This window comes from Aptenodytes forsteri, unplaced genomic scaffold, assembly GCF_000699145.1.
Source record: "Aptenodytes forsteri isolate BGI_AS27 unplaced genomic scaffold, ASM69914v1 Scaffold175, whole genome shotgun sequence".
Classification (NCBI taxonomy): domain Eukaryota; kingdom Metazoa; phylum Chordata; class Aves; order Sphenisciformes; family Spheniscidae; genus Aptenodytes; species Aptenodytes forsteri.
This window is the reverse complement of record NW_008794723.1, coordinates 1,516,518-1,536,533: the sequence shown is the minus strand read 5'-3', so window position 1 is coordinate 1,536,533 and position 20,016 is coordinate 1,516,518. Positions and strand designations below refer to the sequence as shown.

Sequence of the window (20,016 nt, the reverse complement as noted above, 5' to 3'; positions counted from 1 at the left end):
TCACCGATCTCCATCTGGACATTGAGCCATTGACCACTACCCTCTGGATGTGTCCATCTAACCAATTTCTCACCCACCGGACAGTCCACCCATCAAATCCATACCTCTCCAGTTTAGAGAGAAGGCTGTTGTGGGGGACCGTGTCAAAGGCCTTATATATATCTCTATATATGTGTCATGCAGATATATTTGGTCAAGGACACTGTGATGCAGGATATGGCTCCTTTAGCATGAAGAATATCTGCACCATCTACACTCACATTGAGACATTCCCCTGCAAAGTCCCTTTTCTTAATGGAGCAAAACTGGGATCTGAATGAGTCGTACTTGAAAGCAATTGCTTCTCTACTTTTAATTAGTACTGGCTGAATACTGTTAGTTGAATAATGTATTTGATGAATAATGCTGTTGTCCATCAAATAAATTATTCAATTAATCTTTTTTTTTTATTACCTAACACTTCTATAGAAGGTTGCAAATATCCATTGAATAATCTATTAGAATGATGCATAGCTTTTCAAATATACTATACAACAAATAATTTTATCTAGTATTCAGCCAAGTTTGCCCTTAATTAAAATTTGCATGTATATAACAACTGTGCCTGAAGAATCACAAAGAATTTAGGTAGTAGCAGACACGAGGTGGAGAAAAGTGTTTCCGTTCATATGGGTGATTTGTGTTTTGTAATTCCTGTGGTACTGCGTTTTAAGAGTATGTCAGGGATGCCAAGAGCTTTGAAGAATTTTTTTTCCCCCTTTTTTTAAATAGAGTTACTTTTAGACTGATCTCCAAATAAATTATATACATTTTACTAGTGACGTGCAGCCACCCTTGAAAGAGGAGCGGTTTGCAGTCAGTTCATCGTGCAAGGGTGGAGAATGAAGAAACAGAGGCTGAGGAAAAGAGCCAATTCCCCTGCAGATAGATTAACACGGCAGGCAGCATCTTCTCGTCTGCACTCACATGCAGAGAGCTCTCACTCCCAGCAAACGGCTCAAAAAGCCCATCTCAGAAGGGCTGACTGCTCCCATCAGGGTCCAAAATAGTGAGTGGCAGGGGTCCCAGCTTCCAGATCTAATATTTACACCAATAATTTGCACAGGCAGTTCAGATGCCTGTAAAAAATCAAAACACGTTTGGAGAAAGCTCTAGTATGAGCAGCAGTGAGTACAGGGTAATGGCTCACTATTGCCTCCTTTAGATGTCACCACCAAAGTGTGTGTGCTTATTTATGTGTTGGGGCTAGGTGGTGAAAGAGAACGTGCCCAAAACCCACTCTGGCTATAGTGGCACACAACTAGGCAGCCTGGTCTGCTTTTCCTCTTCATCTCTTTGCTAAGAAACTCACACCTTTCACAAGGGAGGCTGTTGTGCATCTCAACAGAACCTGTGTGACCAAAGAAGGGGCTTTCTGTCCCTTACACAAATGGACAGTGTCCCTCTCCCTTGCACATGCACCTTGCACCTTCCTCAGCCGTTTCAGTTGCCATTGGTGCTTTTGGAACAGTTCGGTTTCGTTTCAGACAGGAGCGGCTGGTGAGAGTCCGGCCCTGCTGCTGCTGCAGGGGCCGGTACCATGCGTAGCATCTCTGCAGGATGGGTGAAGCCTGTGGCCTGGAACTCAGAGCCCTGTGTTAGGGAGATTGGGTGTCCAGGCTGAATCCCCTGCCTCATTTCTGCCGACACTCTCCAATGCAGATAGCAGCTCACGTTTCCAAACGGGCCCATGTCCCGTTTTTGGAGGTGACTGAGGCCCCTGAAGTCTGGCTTTCAAAAGCCTTTATGTGCCTCTGGATTTTCAGGCTTGCAGATTTGGGCATCCTAACTCCATCCCTCTGGACTTCAGCAGAAATAAAGTGCCCTCTCTGCCTCAGCACTTTTGGAAATCCCTTTGATGCCTACCTGTGTTATTAAGACACCTGAATTCCCTTGAAAATTTGGCCCTAGGAGGCACTGCTAGCTGTGGTGTTCAGTGTGGATGGTCCCTCCCACGAGGTGCTTTGGGAGGTGAGCATCCTGGGGAGGGACACAAGCGATGGGAGGCTTTAGCTGTGGAAGAGCAGAACTGCGGTGCATGGGGATGCCCATTGCACGGTTTTCACTAAAATTCATTTAAATAAAGAACGAAAAGCCAGTCTTGTTTTGATTTAGGATGGGAAGCAAGTCCTTTACTCTTGCAATTACATTTCTCTTTGGCTGCCAGTTAGTAGAATTAAAGAATAATTTAGAGGTTCAGAGCACCTCCATGAAGTATGAAATAACCCAGTCACCGCTGCATTTGGGGACCTCAGAGACAGTCAACGAACCTGGATTGAGGCCATTAAGGTCATCTGGTTTTGTCTCACCAAAATCAAGTGTGTTTTGATGTGTAGTTATTTGGTCAAGACCACTTTTAAAAGAGAAAAAAAGAAAAAAAAACATTTTTTCAGGAATTTAAATCCTGGATTTTATTGCTAACCCTTGGGAATGGTTTTACAACAGCTCACCGTCTCTCGTTTAGAGTGTCTGTCTCAAAATGATGTAGGCTCTTGATCTAGCCAACTTGACTGTATCTTTTTATTAAAGTTGCACTTCCTATGATGGTGGATTTAATTTAATGCAAATGAAATGGTGTCTAGGTGACATGATCTGACTGTGTTATGCAAACTCCTACATTATGACATTCCTCTCACACTAACTAAAAGCTTTGTTGCAACATATTAATATAGAAAGGGTTATTTGTTTTGCTAGTAATAAAGGCTGTATATTTGCTGTTTAGAACTAGTAATAAGGTTGACTTTTACACAACCTTGGGGAGAAAGTTACGTTTTGGGGGGGGGGTTAAGAGTTAAAAATTAAAGATGCATCTTATGTATGTTCAGATGAGATGAGAGCGAAGGAGAGCACATACAAATTCCATCAAATACAATTACCATAATCAGAGGCTGGATGAGAGCCATAAATGATTGCACAAGAGAAAAAAAAGTAGTTCCTGGGATCTTCGTACATCGCCTGAAGCTGAGCGGGACACAAAGCAGTAGGAACTATTTTTACTCAAGGGCAATTTTTACTGATACTGCCCTTGCAAGCAGCTCTTATTTTATTATTTTTATGGATTCTTTTTCTGCCCTAAATTTGTATAGTGAATTATCCATGAGGGTAAATACCAGAGTGGATTAAGATTAAATTAGGAACTAGATACTCCAAAACAAACAAAAAAAATCTCTCCTTTCTATGCGCTCCCTTTTCTTTAGTTTAGGTTTGGGGGGGGAGGGGGTGGCTTTTTTCCCTTTAGATGCACCAGGCTGCAGCTACATAGACTGTATTTTCTTTTGAATCTTTTCACATTAGATTTTCTGCACAGATAATTTAACTTCCAGTATCCCATCTTCTTTGGTTTAGGTCATCATTCTCTTCATAGAGTTCCTGAATTTCTTTCTTCTGCTTGTAATATAGCTGGATGATGTTCTTTGTTGTGGTTTTTTTTCCCTCTTTCACTCTGGTTCTGCTGCAGTGCACACGGGGGCATAGTCAGAGAGTTTACAATGGCTCCTACCTTCCGGAGAGTGATGAGTAATTTAGACCACTTGTTATCCAGGGCTGCCAGACTCCAGCTTCTAACAGAGCCGATGGAGAGAAGTAGGCATGACGCCTAAATTAGGTACCTGTATTACATTGTTTAACTGCTGCCCCTAGATCTTACCAGGTTAGTTATAATAACCCTATTGATGTTAATAGGTAAAAGCTCAGCATTTAAAAATTCCCCCCATGTTGTACACAGAGTCTTTGCTCATCTGCAAGACAGTCTTTTCCCTGCCTGCTTCTTTCTTCCCGAACTGGTGCTTTTTCTGTTACTTTGTGTCTCATCTCATATTTTCTCATCTTCCACTCACCTCCTTTCCACTCCCTCTGACACATGCAAATGCTCCAGAACACGTTCATGCACTCATTATTAGTCTTTCTCATAGGCATACTTTTCTGGTTCATTTTTTTTGCTGGGCTTGTTTTGTTTGGCATTCTTTTTACATTTTAATACAAAATATGCTTAACGGTGTCTATTTAAAATTGCAGTTGTTTAAACACTCCAAATGGCCCCTTTGGGAAGTGGGAGGAGTGCAGGGAATGCAGACAAAGGCGGCTGATAATAACCTGTATGTAGCACATCTTCCTTTGCCCACAAAACCATGTTTACAGGATTGATTCAACCAGTTTCTGGCTCAGAGCAGCTTCCAACAGTTGCTTAATCTTTAAAACTAAAATAATAAAAAAAAAGTTTAAAAACTGTGCTTTCTCTCACTTTGTGCATTCAGAGATCTCTCCCAAAATAATGCGAGCCAGGATTTCTGATGGGCAGGAGTCAATCACTAGAGCATTACCGAGAAGTTTTTGAGAAGCAAGATTGCAAGAACATACAGCTGGAGATAGGAGTTCCTTCCCATCGGGGAAACTTCTGTTTTCTGAATATAGGAAAGATTTTGGGAGGTTTATAAAGTGTTTTAGTTACACCATTCTTTCCCTCTGGTTCTTTTACAGTTGGGCTAATGCTGCTAGTCCCCCTGGGCTTACAGCTCGAGGTAAGATGCTGTGCTGGGTGTGTGACAGCTTTTCCAGACATGGAAATGTCACGAGTTTAAAACCTCCCATTTTATGCCCTATACAGCTGTAAACAGGAGTTTTATTCAACTGAGAAAGGCAGATTTTTAGTTTGCCGGTGGAGTTAGCTCTCCTGGCTACATCTGAAAGGGCTTGAACTCCCTGAAGCAGGTTATTGAAAAGCTGTAGACAGTCACATTTTATACATATTTTACTTTTATTAATGAAATAAAAAAAATACAAAGTGAGACCTACCTAGCTCATCCTTTGGTAAATAATTTAAATATACAAATTTGCTTACGAAAGACAAGGAAATTAAAAGATGTCTCAAGATGACTAGTTGTGCTGGTTTTGGCTGGAATAGAGTTAATTTTCTTCACAGTAGCTAGTATGGGGCTATGTTCTGGATTTGTGCTGGAAACAGTGTTGATAACACAGGGATGTTTTCATTATTGCTGAGCAGTGCTGACACAGAGTCAAGGCCTCTTCTGCTTCTCACCCCACCCCACCAGCGAGTAGGCTGGGGGTGCACAAGAAGTTGGGAGGGGACACAGCCGGGACAGCTGACCCCAACTGACCAAAGGGATATTCCACACCAGATGACGTCATGCTCAGTATATAAAGCTGGGGGAAGAAGAAGGAAGCGGGGGACGTTCGGAGTGATGGTGTTTGTATTCCCAAGTACCCGTTACATGTGATGGAGCCCTGCTTTCCTGGAGATGGCTGAGCCCCCACCCGCCTGCCGATGGGAAGGAGTGAATGAATTCCTTGTTTTGCTTTGCTTGCACGCGCGGCTTTTGCTTTACCTATTAAACTGTCTTTTTCTTAGACCACAAGTTTTCTCACCTTTACTCTTCTGATTCTCTCCCCATCCCACTATGGGGGAGTGAGCAAGTGGCTGTGTGGGACCTGGTTGCCGGCTGGGGTTAAACCATGACACTAGTTCCAGAGGCAGATAAATCATTTTTTAAATAACAGCAACAACAATATCTTACACTTTTCACCTCTTTAAGATTCACAAAGCTGTTTAGGTAGTAACTGCTCTGTACAATATATACAGGGAAAGCTGTGTCCACTGCTGAAGTGTGTCCGGTGTGGTGCAGCGATGCTGTGAAGCAACGTGGGACTGGACAAGAGGACTCCTGCATCTCCTCGAACCGGCAGGGCAGTATTAGGCAGGCCGAAATGTAATTACCGGAGTTGAAATTGGGCCAAGGCAATGGGACTAACAATACATTCTTGGAAAATATGGTCTTTGATCGTAAATATCCATGAAGCAAGCTTGCCAACGGTATTGATTTTGGCAGTGGATTATCACTGACAGCCAGGATCTGCTGCCCTCCTGCTTTAAGCAGTGCCCTAATAGGTTTTTAGACAATCAACCAGGGTAGTACGTAGAGAACAACTCTCCAGGATATGTTCATCACATCACAGGTTCCCTGAATGTGTTGGATTGACCACATGAGAAATATTGTACAGGCGTTTAGTGCCGGGGCAGTGAATCCTACATGTTTGGGACGTGCTGGACCTACACAGACCAGTTACAGGTGCACTGTGTAATGTCCAACCTGCCAGTGTCGGCAGCTCTGTGCAAGTTCCTATCCATGTCCTGAGGCTGATCTTGCCCAGCCCCACTTCCATCATGAGCTTTGACTGAAACGAAGCATGAACAAAGTCTGACCTTCATGATAGCTTTTTTCCTTCAAAATCTACACCTGGGAGACAGTTACTGGCTTTAGCAAACTTAAGACCTGGGTTTCAACAGCAGACGCATTAGGTAATAATGTTTACAAGCTGATGGTACTTTTACTCTTAAATGAAGTTGAGTATACCTATGAGGAGGGTGCTGGTTGAAATAATGAGATAAAATTTGACAAAGTGCAAAATAATACGTGCACATCATCCAAATGATCTTTGTCTTTATGTGCGAAATTCATTGAGATTGTGCCCTGATCCTCAGCTGACAATTCTAAGTCCTACTGTAATACAAATAATAACCAGATATTTAGGATAGATTATAATTTACTTTTGGATCCATTAGCATTTCTGTTAAATCTGACAAACGATTTCAAAAATCTATATGAATACAAAGTGCCTGCTCATCATATTTTGTGACAGCTGGGTGAATACTTGACATCTTTGTGCTCTTAAAAGAACATATGCAAAGACTCAATTTAATTTGTAGGGTTGAGGGAATTTATTTGCCTAATTTTGAGCCCACTAGCACATGATGGATTTGAAAGTTCAGTTCTAACAAGAGTATAATTGGGTTCTCATTTCACTTAGGAGAGAGTGTGATAGAAAGAGTGAGGGGAGAGAGAATGAGACATGGGGAAAATAAAGTAAGAAAATGAAACTGAGAATACTCAGGAAAAAATTGCAATGAGACTGAAAAAAGAATGTAGCAAGGCAGAGCATGAGAAAAAGGCCACACATACAAATAAGATACTCTTTAAGGGGACAGAAGAGAAAAAATAATGCATTTTTAATCATAACACCAAATGTCTTTTGGCTGGAAAGAGCTGGTGCTTTAAAATATACTCACTGTGGTAGCTGAAAATAAAGACAAAATATTAAGTCTTTAAGTTGTGGGAAGGGAGAGAGGAATGTTTCTCTAACTACTTTTTCAAGCTCAGTAAGTAAAGCAGCTCATCAAATGTTCAGTCCCACAAGGATAGTTCTTTCTGTTAACATCTGTGGTGCAAATGGCAAACTGCAAGGATAGGACACATGGCCATGGCCATACAAACCAGATCCTGTGGGTGAACCCCAAGCTCGCTGACCAGCAGCAGTTAGTCTGATGTCTCCAGAGGTTTCATTTGGGACAGAGACCATCTCACACTCCAGAGGTCAGCTATCGCTTGCCAAAATACTTAGCTTGGTCTGTTCCCTGCATGCATGAAAAGTCCCAGGGTGATCACAAGTGACTAAATCCTGTCAGGTGACAGATACCCCGCCGCAGGATGGACATGTTCTCTGCTTACAGTTACAGGGCAATGTGTACCTAGAAATTGAGGTGATACTGTGCGAGGTCATAGGGAAGGAGTCTTCCCGTACAACTCCTGAATGCTTCTCTAAGAGACACAAGATGGGTGGGACGGTTGATTTGGATCTGACCTGTTTACATGTGCTTTGGCCTTTGTTGAGATTACAGGCACACTCCTTGGGTTTTTTTGGAAAGCTGGGGAGAACCCTCTGCTTCAGCCCCTAATGTGCACAGCGTGATTGGTGGCTGTGTAGCTTTCCTCTGTCTTGTGTTACTGAGGACTGCTGCCATATGAGTGGCATGTCCACAAGTCCATGTACCTTCCTCATCCCACTGTAGCATGTGGGGCCAGGATTCACAAGCAGGACTGTCTGCCAGCATCCTAAAGCAGCTTTATTAACAGTCCTTAGAGAATACCTCTCCACATCCTTCAAGTTTATCTTTTAAAGGATTCTCTTAGTGGAAAAAAAGGGCAGAAATTGACTTTGGTTTCACTCTCTAAGTCTCAGCATTTACATTTTCCTATTTACTTCCAAATGAGCTGGCTTCTGATGTCGCCAGCCCTTCTTTTGCCTAGCTTTGGACACAAAGTCCCTTTGCAGCTGGTTACTAATGGGTCCAGCTAAACCAGGGTGATCTCAAGGCATTTGAAGATACATCTCTGTTCAGTGCTCCAGGATCTTGTTGGCTGCTCAAGGTTTAGGTCAGTACACGGCAAATGGAAGTACTTTTCCTGTGATACTTGTATTTCCTTTGATTTTCAGGTAAGAACTACATTTCCAGCTGTATCACTGGCAACTTGCATCAATGCTTCTTGTTGAACAGTAGCTTTTTCTTCTTTGCGCTTTGCTAACATTGTAGAATTAAATGGGTTTTTCTGTCTTTTTGATTGCATCCTGATATTCTGTCACCTTTTGATCTCTGTGTCGTACACATAGACTGTAAACTCCTTCAGGTACAGACTGCTGTGCATGTGTGTGTATGGGGGTGTATTTTTTCTTTAAAGGGTGCCTACTGTGGCAGAGCCCCAGATACTGTGGTACTGTAGTAGTAGTAATAATAATAACAATGATTATTATTTTTATTTCCACATTACCCTTGTGATACCTAGGAAGAACAATTTTGTTTAAAGTTTATTGAGCGCTCTAGGAAGAGCTGGAAATGGCAACCTACAGACACAGCAAATGGCCCGAAGTACTGATACATTTCTGACTTTATACAGCAACTTCTGCTTAATCTGATCACTGGTTAATTTAATCCTGTTTCATTTGATTGGATCCCCTGGAACCAAATCATTTGTATTGTGTTTCAGTCTGGTATTTCTGATCATTGTCTTTGTTAATTTGATCGGGATTGATTGAACCAGTCATTGAAAATAAATCACATAATTAATCAAATGCAGCATTAGAAAAGCAAATCCTCAGCTAGTCTGTTAGCTTTTATCTCTTGTTTTTCTTCCTCAGTACATGGAGTTTGGACTTCCTTTAGAAAGAAGCAGAGATGAACATTTTCATAGCATCCACATTTCAGTAGTACAAGGGGAGAGATGTGTATATTATGTTATGTTTATTTAATTGTTTATTTAGAATAGAATAGAATAGAATAGAATAGAATAGAATAGGAGTAGTCCAGTTGGAAGGTACCTACAACGATCATCTAGTCCAACTTCATATCTCCACTTAAAGCGTCTTAATCTCACAAACTCTGTGACCCTTTCTGAGGCAGGGGTGCTGGGTAGGTGTTGGTTGGAGGGTCTTGCTTAATGATTCAACTTTCCTAATGACTCAATGATTTTAAGGGAGTCAGCATGTGAACCATGTTTGGATTTGGCATAGAATCATCAATAAATGTAAAAAACAAGATAAGGCTCTGTACTTTGTTCTAATAAGGTCTGGATAGTCTGGTGTACAGCCAGTGCTTGTCTGAAGCTAACAGTTGCTCCAAAAACTGTGCGATGGGTGGGAAAGGAGATTTTGGATTTGCAATAAAGATTATTTTGATCTCTACCCATTGTGTGGAAAGGAAAGTATCCAATTTTTAATTTTTTTTAAAGTAGGTGTTTGGTCCTGTTTTGACTCTTCTCTCACTCTGATCAATACTTGTGACCACAGTTGGCCATTTTGATCTGCACTGTTAGATATTTATAGATTTGTGTTCTAATTGAAGTTTTATTACAGCAAACCAGGGCTCTGTTTGTCTTCTGGAGGTGATGATTGCACAAAGAACAGCTAACATACATAACAGAGGATTTTCAAAAGCACAAAGTCTTTGGCCAAACTTCCCACCCTTGCTGGGTTTCCTCTTCTTAATGAGTCAATGGCCCAAACTGGACACCTAGAAGAATTTCATCTTAAAAGGGTAAAAAGTAAAGGAACATAAAGCAATTTGTTGTTGAAGGAAATGTAAGTAGAGCTTAATCTTAACAGTACCATTTATCCTGGGATGACAAAGGACTATTTAGCATCACAGGTTGCCACAAACAGAGTAATATTGAAGGATCATCTGATTCACACCCCAAAAATGAGAGTGAGGTGCCTGGAAAAAATGGGTGGCAATGTAGCACAGTTTTGGCAGGGCTAATAGTAATGCTAGCCACAGCTATACCATTATCTGTTTTACTTTAAATTGTGTGGCTGTGGACAGAAAAGTATGTCTAATAGCCATTTGCTAGATTTATAGCGATGTGTTTGCCATAAATCTTTTAGAAGGATGATGGTTGAGGCAGCTGAAGCGTTCATGCTAGCCCAGGAATCAGTTCTGCCGAAGAAAAACAGGAGAACTGGGCAGCTTCCTACCAGTAGCGTGGAAGTACAGAAACAAAATGAGCAGGAATGCTTTGATGTAAAACCTACAGAGTGGAAAAATTGGAGAAAACAGTGACTGTGTTTGCAGAAAAACCACGTATTAGCACTCTATTGTAAATCAAATTAAATGACCGCCCAACTGCCTGATCCTGCACTGAACTTCTTGTGTTATTAAAGCTATGAATCTGAATGGAAGCAAGGTTGCATCTTGAGACCTCATTCCCAAAAAGGATCTGCCAGTCACGTCTGGTCGGAACAGCTTGGTGAATGTTTAGCTTCTTTTAAGAACCAACTGGGAGATTGATGGGTTCGAGCTGTTTTTGCACAGATTTGTTTGAGTCTTAAAATGCATTTTCATCTGTCTGCACAGAAAAAAAAGATTTTAATAAGAACCATTGAGATACGTGATTTTGGATTAAAAGGGAATGCAGTGTATTATTTTAGTACTTTTTACTGTGGAATACATTTGTGTTTCTCCTGCGCAACCCCAATTTTTAACAAGACCGGAGCAATTACAGGAATAGCCACATTTTAGATGTTATCCTGTGTGTAGGAAAAGGGATGGATTATTGAAGTGTATAGCCTCTTTGAGAGATGCAGCACTCTAATCCTGTTTTTCACATCTCAATTTTAGTGACTGCATAACTTACCTTCATAAGATGCTCATAATTGAACATTTCAATAGAATGTGAATAAAGTCTAATATATCTGGGAATCCTCCTCCACTCCTTTAAAATATGATGTGAAATTTATTAGTCTTAATGTACATATCCCAGAGCTAATTGTTTTATCTTGTAAATCAGTTTCTCCTCATCTTTTATATGGCTTTTACTTTCAGATTTAAAGACTAAATAAATTCTTGATTAGAAAGTCTTTGTTGTTCTGCAGTAGAAAAAGGGGGGCAGCTTTATAAACGTAAAAGGATTTTTAGTTCTTTTTTAATTATTTACAAACGCTGAGTTAAAGGACAGTGGAGTTTAAATTATGCATGAAATTAGCATCTTACTGATGGAAGACTCTCAAAGAAAGTTGAAATTTTTAAATTGCTATGAGCCAAATTCAGCCACAATTTAATAGCTCAATTGATGTTGATGAACTTAAGGCAGTGATAAATCTGGACCTGTAGGCTTATTTTTCTTTTTGCTGTGAAAGGTAAGCATGCTGTTTCTACAGTACTGCCTGTCCTTTTGTTTGAGAGTTGACAGAGTATACTTTGATCCTTTTTTTAGAAAAAGAATTCTCTGTTCTCCCTTAAAGAAAGCTTCCTGAGACCCTGATCAGATTATGGAAACTAAAGTGAGCACACAAAAGTGCTTGTTAGAAAGTGAAATTTATGTGCAAACTAAATGTGCCCTTGATGATAGCCTTATTGATCAAGCCAAGTTAATAAATCAGTAATATCGTGCAGCACTGTTCAACACTCACAGGCTTATCTTGGTTTTCTTTTTCTTTTCCTTTTTTTTAATGTGCCTGCTGTGTAGGCAGAGAACATGCACTTTCCTGCCACGGAACGTGTACTACAATTGAAACACTGAATTCAGAGGGCTTGAATGTAAAATGTCGGCATCCAATACAACAAAAGGGAACATTTATAGAAGTAACTTAATACTGGGATTGGAGCCTAAAGTGACACAGCTTTTACTTTATAAGTATTCCTCTCTGTATTTCTAATGCTTTAGGCCCTGATCCAGAATGAAATTCAGGGTCCTGTTTGGACCATGGGAAATTTGGGACAAAAATGCAACTTCTGAACCTATCAATGGCCAGTGGCCAGTATTTGCATTCAAGATAAATGTTTAGTTTTCAAGCAACCTGCTGTTAGGTCATTCTCGAGTAGCTTTGCCAAGTACACAAGGGTTACATCCTTTGCACGCCCTTGGGATTCTGGTCTGACAAGTGCTTATTCCATTATTACCCGTACTTCCTTTTGCCCTCTGACAAAAAGCACTTACGATGAACTGGATTTATCTGCCTCTACCATGGGATGCCTGCAGGATCTCTGAGAGCCCTCTTGCGTTGCGTAGTGCATGTTCTCTGTAGTACGTGCTGCCGCGTTGTTCCTGATGTTGCGCATTTTCCTCCGTTGTGGGATGATTTTGCATTCGTAGCTTTGCTCTGATTTGGGGTTGATCTGCATGCCGACCGTGTTAGCAGAGGAGGTTCTGCTCAGGCTAAAGTGGGGCTTCTGTGCTCGAACCCAGTGTCGTGCGCTGATGTCCCTGGTGTCCTGGAGCAGCAAGTGTCGCAGCCGGGACCTCGGTTCGATACCTCAGCTCCGTTCCCTGATGTTCTCGCTGAGAAACGAAGGCAGCTGGGTGAGTACCTGAGCCTCTGCTGGTGAAATTTGCCAAGACAGAATACAAAGTGCCATTTATGAAGCCCTTCTTATCATTCCATGGTCCCACATTCATTCCCACCTAATGCTGAGCACCTAACTGGAGCACTGGTGTGAGAGCGGTGGTTGTCCTGGGCAGTGCAGCCACCAAAAAGAAAGAGATACCACCTATGGTCAATTCACAGCCTTATTCTATCCCATCTTTCTCCCCCCTTTTCCATAACCTCATTCCTCCTCTTGCCTCCCCAAACCTGCAGCCAGTGTGAATAGGGAGCCTTAGAAAGGATTAATGAAACAGTAGCATTTGACCCATTCCCTGTATGGAGTTACCTTCCATTGCATTGTCAGAGCTTGGGAATTTGGCTGACTGTCGTATTTAGGAAGGTAACTGAGGCATAAATGCAAATGAGATGGCAAAGAGGCTCTGTCCAGGAAAGATGGGGTTGATGTTGGTGGGGGGAAGAAGCTGGACATGTTTGTACATCTGCCTTCTTAGCAGCTCACAGACTGGGTGGTGAGAAGCTCCGCTATGCACAGAGCCGGGGTCAGGGCTGGGTACAGGCAGTTGTGCTGTGCCTGTCTGGAACGTGGGCCACTGCACTCAAGGGTTTCTCCAAGCCCGTGTCATTAACCTCAAGGTAGGGGGTGTCTTTAAATCCTCTGAAAAACAGGAATGGATGCAGACTGTACCCCGCTGCTAAGCCGTGTGTCTCACCTGGAGGCTATACCTCAGTGCTCCAGAGCTCACACTGGCTGGTGGCTCATCGCTGGATGGTGTTTAAGATGCCAGTGTTGAATTATTCTCTCCACTCGAGAGGGAACTAAGACTTCTTTTGTCTTTTATGCAGGGTAGCAACACTTTTCCTATGAGTTAACTATACTATTCTCTTTCTCGCTGCTCCCACATTAGCTCTGGAAAGAGAAAAACAACGCTGTGTCATCGCAGAATTGCCTGGTGATGGGAACTGTAAGGTAGATGAGTTCTTCTCTCCACCCATGAGCAAGTTCTTGAATGAGGTTTTACTGCAGGACAGCTCGTTCCGTTCCTCTTGCACACTGGCCTGTCCATATCTCTTAGGTTTTTAATACATTGCAGTACATCCCTCTCTTAAAACAACAGTTTCATTTCTGTAGCCCAGCCCAACAGCTGGTGCTAGGGAGATATTGCTGTCATCACTGCATCTTTAAAAGCTCTGCATCCATCCTTAAGAGCTTCTTTGGCCACAGACTAGACTCAGAAATATGCTTGGGATCCTGTCCAACACGGTATAGGAATTTACCCTAGATGAAGATCTATCCCTGTGTGGTTCAGATTTTACATGCATGCCTCATGCACACAAATAATACCTGTTTCATGCAATATTTAGCAGCGTGCACTACAAATTAGACCATAAACTTGTTGGTGCAGAGACCACTGAGCTTTTTAGAGCACCAGACACGTTCAGGCTTAAAACCCAACCAGGGCCACCAGTCATTACTTGTTAGAGCGAGGCATAGCTAACAGCTTTAAAAGGAATTCCCTCATTAAATTGAAGTTGCTTTTACCCATGACAGGCCATAAAACCCGAATCCGTGGGAGGGAATGTTTGCCTTTATGCATGCATATGTCTTAGCCTTTTTATTTTCAATGGGGAGAGAAAATAGAGTGGGTTGCATATTGGATACATTGTCTTAGTATTAAGCTGCCATTCCCAATCTCTTTTGGATAATTGGAACAGAGAATTGCTACTTCTCATCCATCACTTTAAATGAAGGCCGTAGTAAAATAATTTTGGTCGCTGGGAACCACAAATAGGATCCCTCTGTCCAGATTAGTTCTTTTTTGCTCATGAAACTGTTTGAATAGGTCTTAGCACTCTGAGCCGTAGCAGGATGTATGTCAGCAGTTTTACAAGCCTTTGGGGAAATTGCTCAAATGTGTTTATAAGGACCTCCCAGGAAGTGTTTGGTGGTGTTGAGCCTGGGGAAAATTGTACTGGAGTTTTTGTTGTTGGATTTTGGTTGTTGTTGGCTTGGGGTTTTTTTAATTCCACTAACATACTCTGTAATGCTGTTAGTAGTGCAGTAGGTTTTATGTTTCCATTGATGTAAAAAAGGTCTTACTAAAAGTTTAGGTCTTATTTCATCAAAGATTTGTAAAACTTTGGACTTAAAGTCAGACTTAGTTGTAGCTATGCCTCCTGAACACCTAATAGTAACCATGTAAACTGATGCAGTATAGATCGAATCACTAATTCCCAATCTTTAGCACCAGCTGATTGCTGTGAACTCACGAACTGTCTTGTGGATATGCTGCAAAGCCCCATGAATCTCAAGGTTTTTAATGTTTTAATTTAATAAGGTTCAGTGGACCAGCTGTACACCAATTACTGTTGCCTATGGGCCATGGTTTATGACTGTTTGAGCTACAAAAAATCAACAACCTGGCAACTTGTCTGTGTTAGTCTCATGTAATTCTGAAATTGTTCCATCTTGCTCCGTTCTGCCTGTACATCTATATTGCAGTTAATTTCCTTAAAACTGGGAGATTGCTCACTGCTGGAGTTCAAAGTGGCAGGCATGAGGTGAAATGCAAGCTTCAGCTGAAAATTTTATTTGTTCTTAACGGTTATTTCAAACAACAGAGGAAAAAAATCCTCAGATTTGGATTTGGGGTACTCTACCCGTGACAAAGAGCACAGATTGAACATTTTAGGGGTGCTACAAAGATGTTGATTGCTTTAGTAATCTTTGTAGTCTGCCATGAATTTCAGGCAATTAAATAGCCAATGCTGCTGTTGACTAGCCAGGCTTCAACAGACCTTTTAGAAACCTTCTTGTCTTTTCATGTAAATAGACATTTGGCAGTATTTTAAAATGTATACCCAGTAGATTTTGTAATGCGTTTCTTTTTTTCATGTGTTTCGTGTTTAATTCAAACAAGCATCTGACATGAAAGCAAAGATAAAAGTGTAACATAGTACAATTAGTTTCTGTGAAGTCTGCGGATCACTAATGGAACACATCTCTTCCCCCTGCACAACTAGCATAATACAGGCCATTTTTTGGTCATTTGTGTTGTACATTAAAAGCATCAGATAGAGTGCTGTCATGTGCCTGAGCGCATGGACAGAAAGTTCCTCTGATAATGTTGGAAATAATTTTGCTTTCCAGATACGCAAATCAATAATTGCTGCAATTGGATCAGAGACATGTAGCACTTGTAATGTAATCCTTCATGTATTAAGAAAAATAATGCAGAAATTAGATCAGAGACCAGAAGTGTATATATATTAAAAAAAAGAAGTTCAATAAGCTGTTTTTCTGTTTCCACCACCATTATTGTCTAAACTGTGTTTCATGAATGTGTGTTTTGATTTCATACCAGCTAATCTCCAGCTCTTTCTGACCAAATAAATACAAGCTCAGGAGTACAGTTTGAAAGCAATGTGCTGGACTTGTGCATTTAAATCCACTGAGCCTCTAAGAAGCAGGGTTTGTGAGCCTATTTAGTGAAAAAAAATTTTGGAAAAAACTAGCATTTTGTGGAAGCGGAGGAGAAGTATTTATTGACAGCAAACCTGCAAACCTCCTTCCTCTTCATTAATGCTCCAAGTATGGAATTTAGATCTAGATTCGGGTGCAAACTCCACCAGTTTCAAATGTGTCTGATCTGGTGCTCTAGTTTTTTGGAAAGCAAGCTTTCAGTTGCAAAATAGGCAACCGGATTTTTGTAGGACTTAGGAGAGCTGTGTCACATACTCCCCTTCTCACCCATTCTCTACAGAACATATGGGTTCTTTTAAAATTATAGCATGTGTGTGGTTCTGTATTATTTAAGGTACAGGAATATTTTTTCTTATTTTAGATTGACACTTTTAAAGCAGCTTGGGGATGTAACAAAGTTACACAAGATGCTACACATCTTGACAATGCCACACAATAATGAGAAGTATGTATTTCAAACCCACTTACAAGACCCAGTTCATACAACAAAGAAATGCAACACACATACCACATGCGGAACGTGCAGGGCATGATAAGAGTCTTGAATCCTCCTGTCCGTCTTTGATGATTCATAAAAATGCCCAGTTCTCTATATTGCATTTACTGTTTTTTAAAGCTTTGCTTTGGGATAAATAATAGTGTTTCTGGGGGAAGTATCTTAGCTGATTTATAGGCAGAGAATGCTGGTGGTGCTTTTTTTTTTTTCTTTCTTTTTCCACTGCAGAGTGCTTTGGCCACTGTTAAACAGTTTAGCTAGATCCAAAGGGATACTGCTAACATGAACTGGTAAACCACCAACAGTGTTACAACCTCCTGTGTCAAAGACCTTGTACAATGTAAAAGCTAAAGGTATTTAGATTAAGCTTTTTCTCAGGACAATTTATAAATAGAAAGTATTTCAAAACTGAGATTTATTTCTTCCCCTCCTGCCCTTTCTTTGCTATGACTACAACAGAAGGAATCTTAAAGCTCTTGCTTGTCTGCATGTCCTCTCTTTTTGCCTTTCCTGACTCATTTTTATTTCAATGGCAAAAGTTGTAAAAGGTTTGAAAAGTTAAGAAAATTAAAATGGTGGGGGCAGAAGGAAATGTGAATCTAAAACCTGGATATCATTGTCCTTGCTGCCAGTAGAATAGGAAGAAAACTGGAGAAGTTAAAGTTTAAAAAAAAACCCAAAAGATAAACTGCTGTGTCTTGAAAAAACGAAAAATTAATTTGGACAGAAGCTGAAAATTCTCACTTCCAGATTGCGTACAAAAAAAGACATTAAGAATCACATTTCTGTGTGACCATCTGCATTTAAGAAAGTATAGCATTTCTAGTGGGGCAAATATTTCCATTGTGGCTTCTGGGAACAAAGAGAGCAACACAGCAAAAACCCTATCCTCCATCAAGGTCTGCACCCAGGACTCCAGACTTCCAGAGCCCAAGGAGGATAAAGCTCAGGTGGAAAAGGGAGTGGGTGAGAGGTATCGGGGGCATTTGGATGAAGGAGAGAGCCTTGCAGCAGGGCAGAAGAGCTAGGGGAGATGGTAGTGGGGCAGAAGGGAGGGCACGAGGAAGCCACTGAATGCAGGCACCTCCAGTGGATTTAAAGAGCTGAGGAATGACTGACAGGCTTGGGAAAGATGTGCATGTATTTGCAGAGGGCATAAATGGGTTTGCTAATGACTCCTTTTCATGGGGTGATTGAGGTACTGGTGATGGGGAAAAAAAAAACTGCTGGTGCTGACAGAGATTTCATTGGTACTACGTGACCCAGGGCATTTATGGAGCCACTGTACCCCCATCTCGGAGCTAAATTACTTCCCAGATGTAAGGCAAACAAGCGATTGCTCAGACTGGTCTCCTGTTCTTTATGGCTTCAGTCCCCAATACTCATTCAGCAGTAGGCAGCTGGTTCCGTTTTCTTGGTTTAGAGTTTCTGACACCAGTAAAAAACAAAACAAAAAATCTTTTAATCTTCCAGCAATGAAATATGCTGCAGAGTTAAATAAACGAGACCTGTTGGAGCACCCTCGTTTTCTACAGGCCTTTTCTCAGCAAAGGCACGGTTGTTCGGGAAGATCCCCTAAAACTGCAGGGGGGGGGCTGGCTTAGCATTTAAATCCACGTGATTGATAGTTTCTTTATCAAAAAATCTCTTTCAGATCATATCCCCTTTGATGATTATTCATCCCCGATACTTCCCCTGTTTTACAGTTATTTTAACATCTCTGAAGAACTGCCAACATACCCACTTTAGCGGCCAATGACTGTTATGCTGCTTTTTTTAATTGGCATTCAATTTTAAGGGTTGACAGACCGTAAATACTAAGACTTCTTTTTACTGCTCTACAGTAATTTGTCCTACAGTTGTAAATGAGTCTCTCTTGTTCTGCCTTCTGCTAAACAAAACTCACCATTTTTGGAAGAGATTGAGCAAACAGAAGATTGTCCCATTTTATGTAAGCTGTGACTGAATGGATATTACCATATGTGTGTTGTTTTTTTTATATTCAAGGCAAAAGAAGCAACTTATTTCTGAAAATGCTAGTTTGTTGTGGATTTTGTTTTAAAGGTGGATCTATTAAATTTCCTGAAGTATTTTTTTCAAATATATTATATTTTCCATATGGACATGTTATTTCCTGAAGTATTTTTTTCAAATATATTGTATTTTCCATATGGACATGTCATGCAAGCCTGGAGGATAATGATATTTAAAGATTTTAGGATATCCTCTTGGACTGTAACAAACAAACAGAGAAGCAAGCTACTAGCTGTGAGGAGCAGTAATTATTCCCAGTAGTCTAAGCATTTTTATTCTGTATTTTTCTCTTTCTCTGGTAGACACCTTGCATTTCCAAGACTGAAAATCAGCCTCAAGGACTTGCAACAAGCGTCAGGTGGGGACAGACACCCATCAATCAGTCAACGCCCTGGGACACTGATGAGCCTCCATCTAAACAGATGAGGGAGAATGAAAATCCAGGTATGTTTCTAATCTTATTTGTAATTCTACAAGAGAAAATCGTTCAAAGCAAATTCAATGCACTATCTCCATTTACTTCTGTAAATTAGACTTCATTGTGAGCCTTTTCTTTATTCTTTAGCAGGGTTTTTCTCTCATTTTAAAGACCCCTCAAGTTTCTTCTGTATTGGGGCTAATACAAATGTATTAAGATGCCTGCAAGTTCATTAGAGTGGGGGTTTTTTCTCCTTCTCTGCCTTCACTAGAGGAAAAGGCACTCTGTAATACTTTAAGACATCTTTTATGTCCAGAACTACCTGAAATGATTTCCAGCTTCCAGACACATATCATACATTGTGCTACTATGCCAGATGCCTAATTACAATCTCTTTGTAGTGGCTAGAGCACCATTATTATACACACAGAGTGTTTGTCAAGGAACCATGAAAGCACAGTGGGGAAAGAGGTTAATTTTCTTGGAAGCATGTGCTTAAGCTGCATAAAGCACAAAATACATAAAACCACAAGCATGCCGCATGTCACCTGATGAGTATTTTAACAATTGCACTCACATCGCCATAGCAATTTTATGCACTTACTGGTGGGAACGGTTCCAGACCCTGAACCGCTTTAGCTACTGTGAAGGAGAAGGGCGCGTCGGCGCAATTTGGTAGCAGACGTGGGTGCAGGAGGGGAAGGCTGGGGGTGTTTATTTTTGTTCTGCTCTCCCCTGTGCCGAGCCCGTCACCATTGCCGGCATTCCTTCGTGCCACAGGTGCAGCGCCCTGGGTCACCACGGTGGCGGCAGGCAGCCAGCCCACCCTGATCACGCATTCCTACGGGATGACACAACCGCCCACCTTCCGCCCGCACGCCA

The 20,016-nt window shown here is 41.2% G+C and overlaps 1 protein-coding gene across 1 annotated transcript in view; it reads left to right on the top strand.

Moving 5' to 3' along the window:
• Positions 1–20,006, top strand: part of LOC109279314 (kelch-like protein 29) — a gene marked incomplete at its 3' end in the record, with an annotated part of 207,303 nt that extends 187,297 nt beyond the window's left edge. Inside the window, 2 exon segments of the mRNA XM_019470647.1 lie at positions 19,019–19,160; positions 19,915–20,006. Coding sequence (XP_019326192.1) covers positions 19,019–19,160; positions 19,915–20,006 — 234 coding nt within the window.
• Positions 20,007–20,016: the final 10 nt, after the last annotated feature.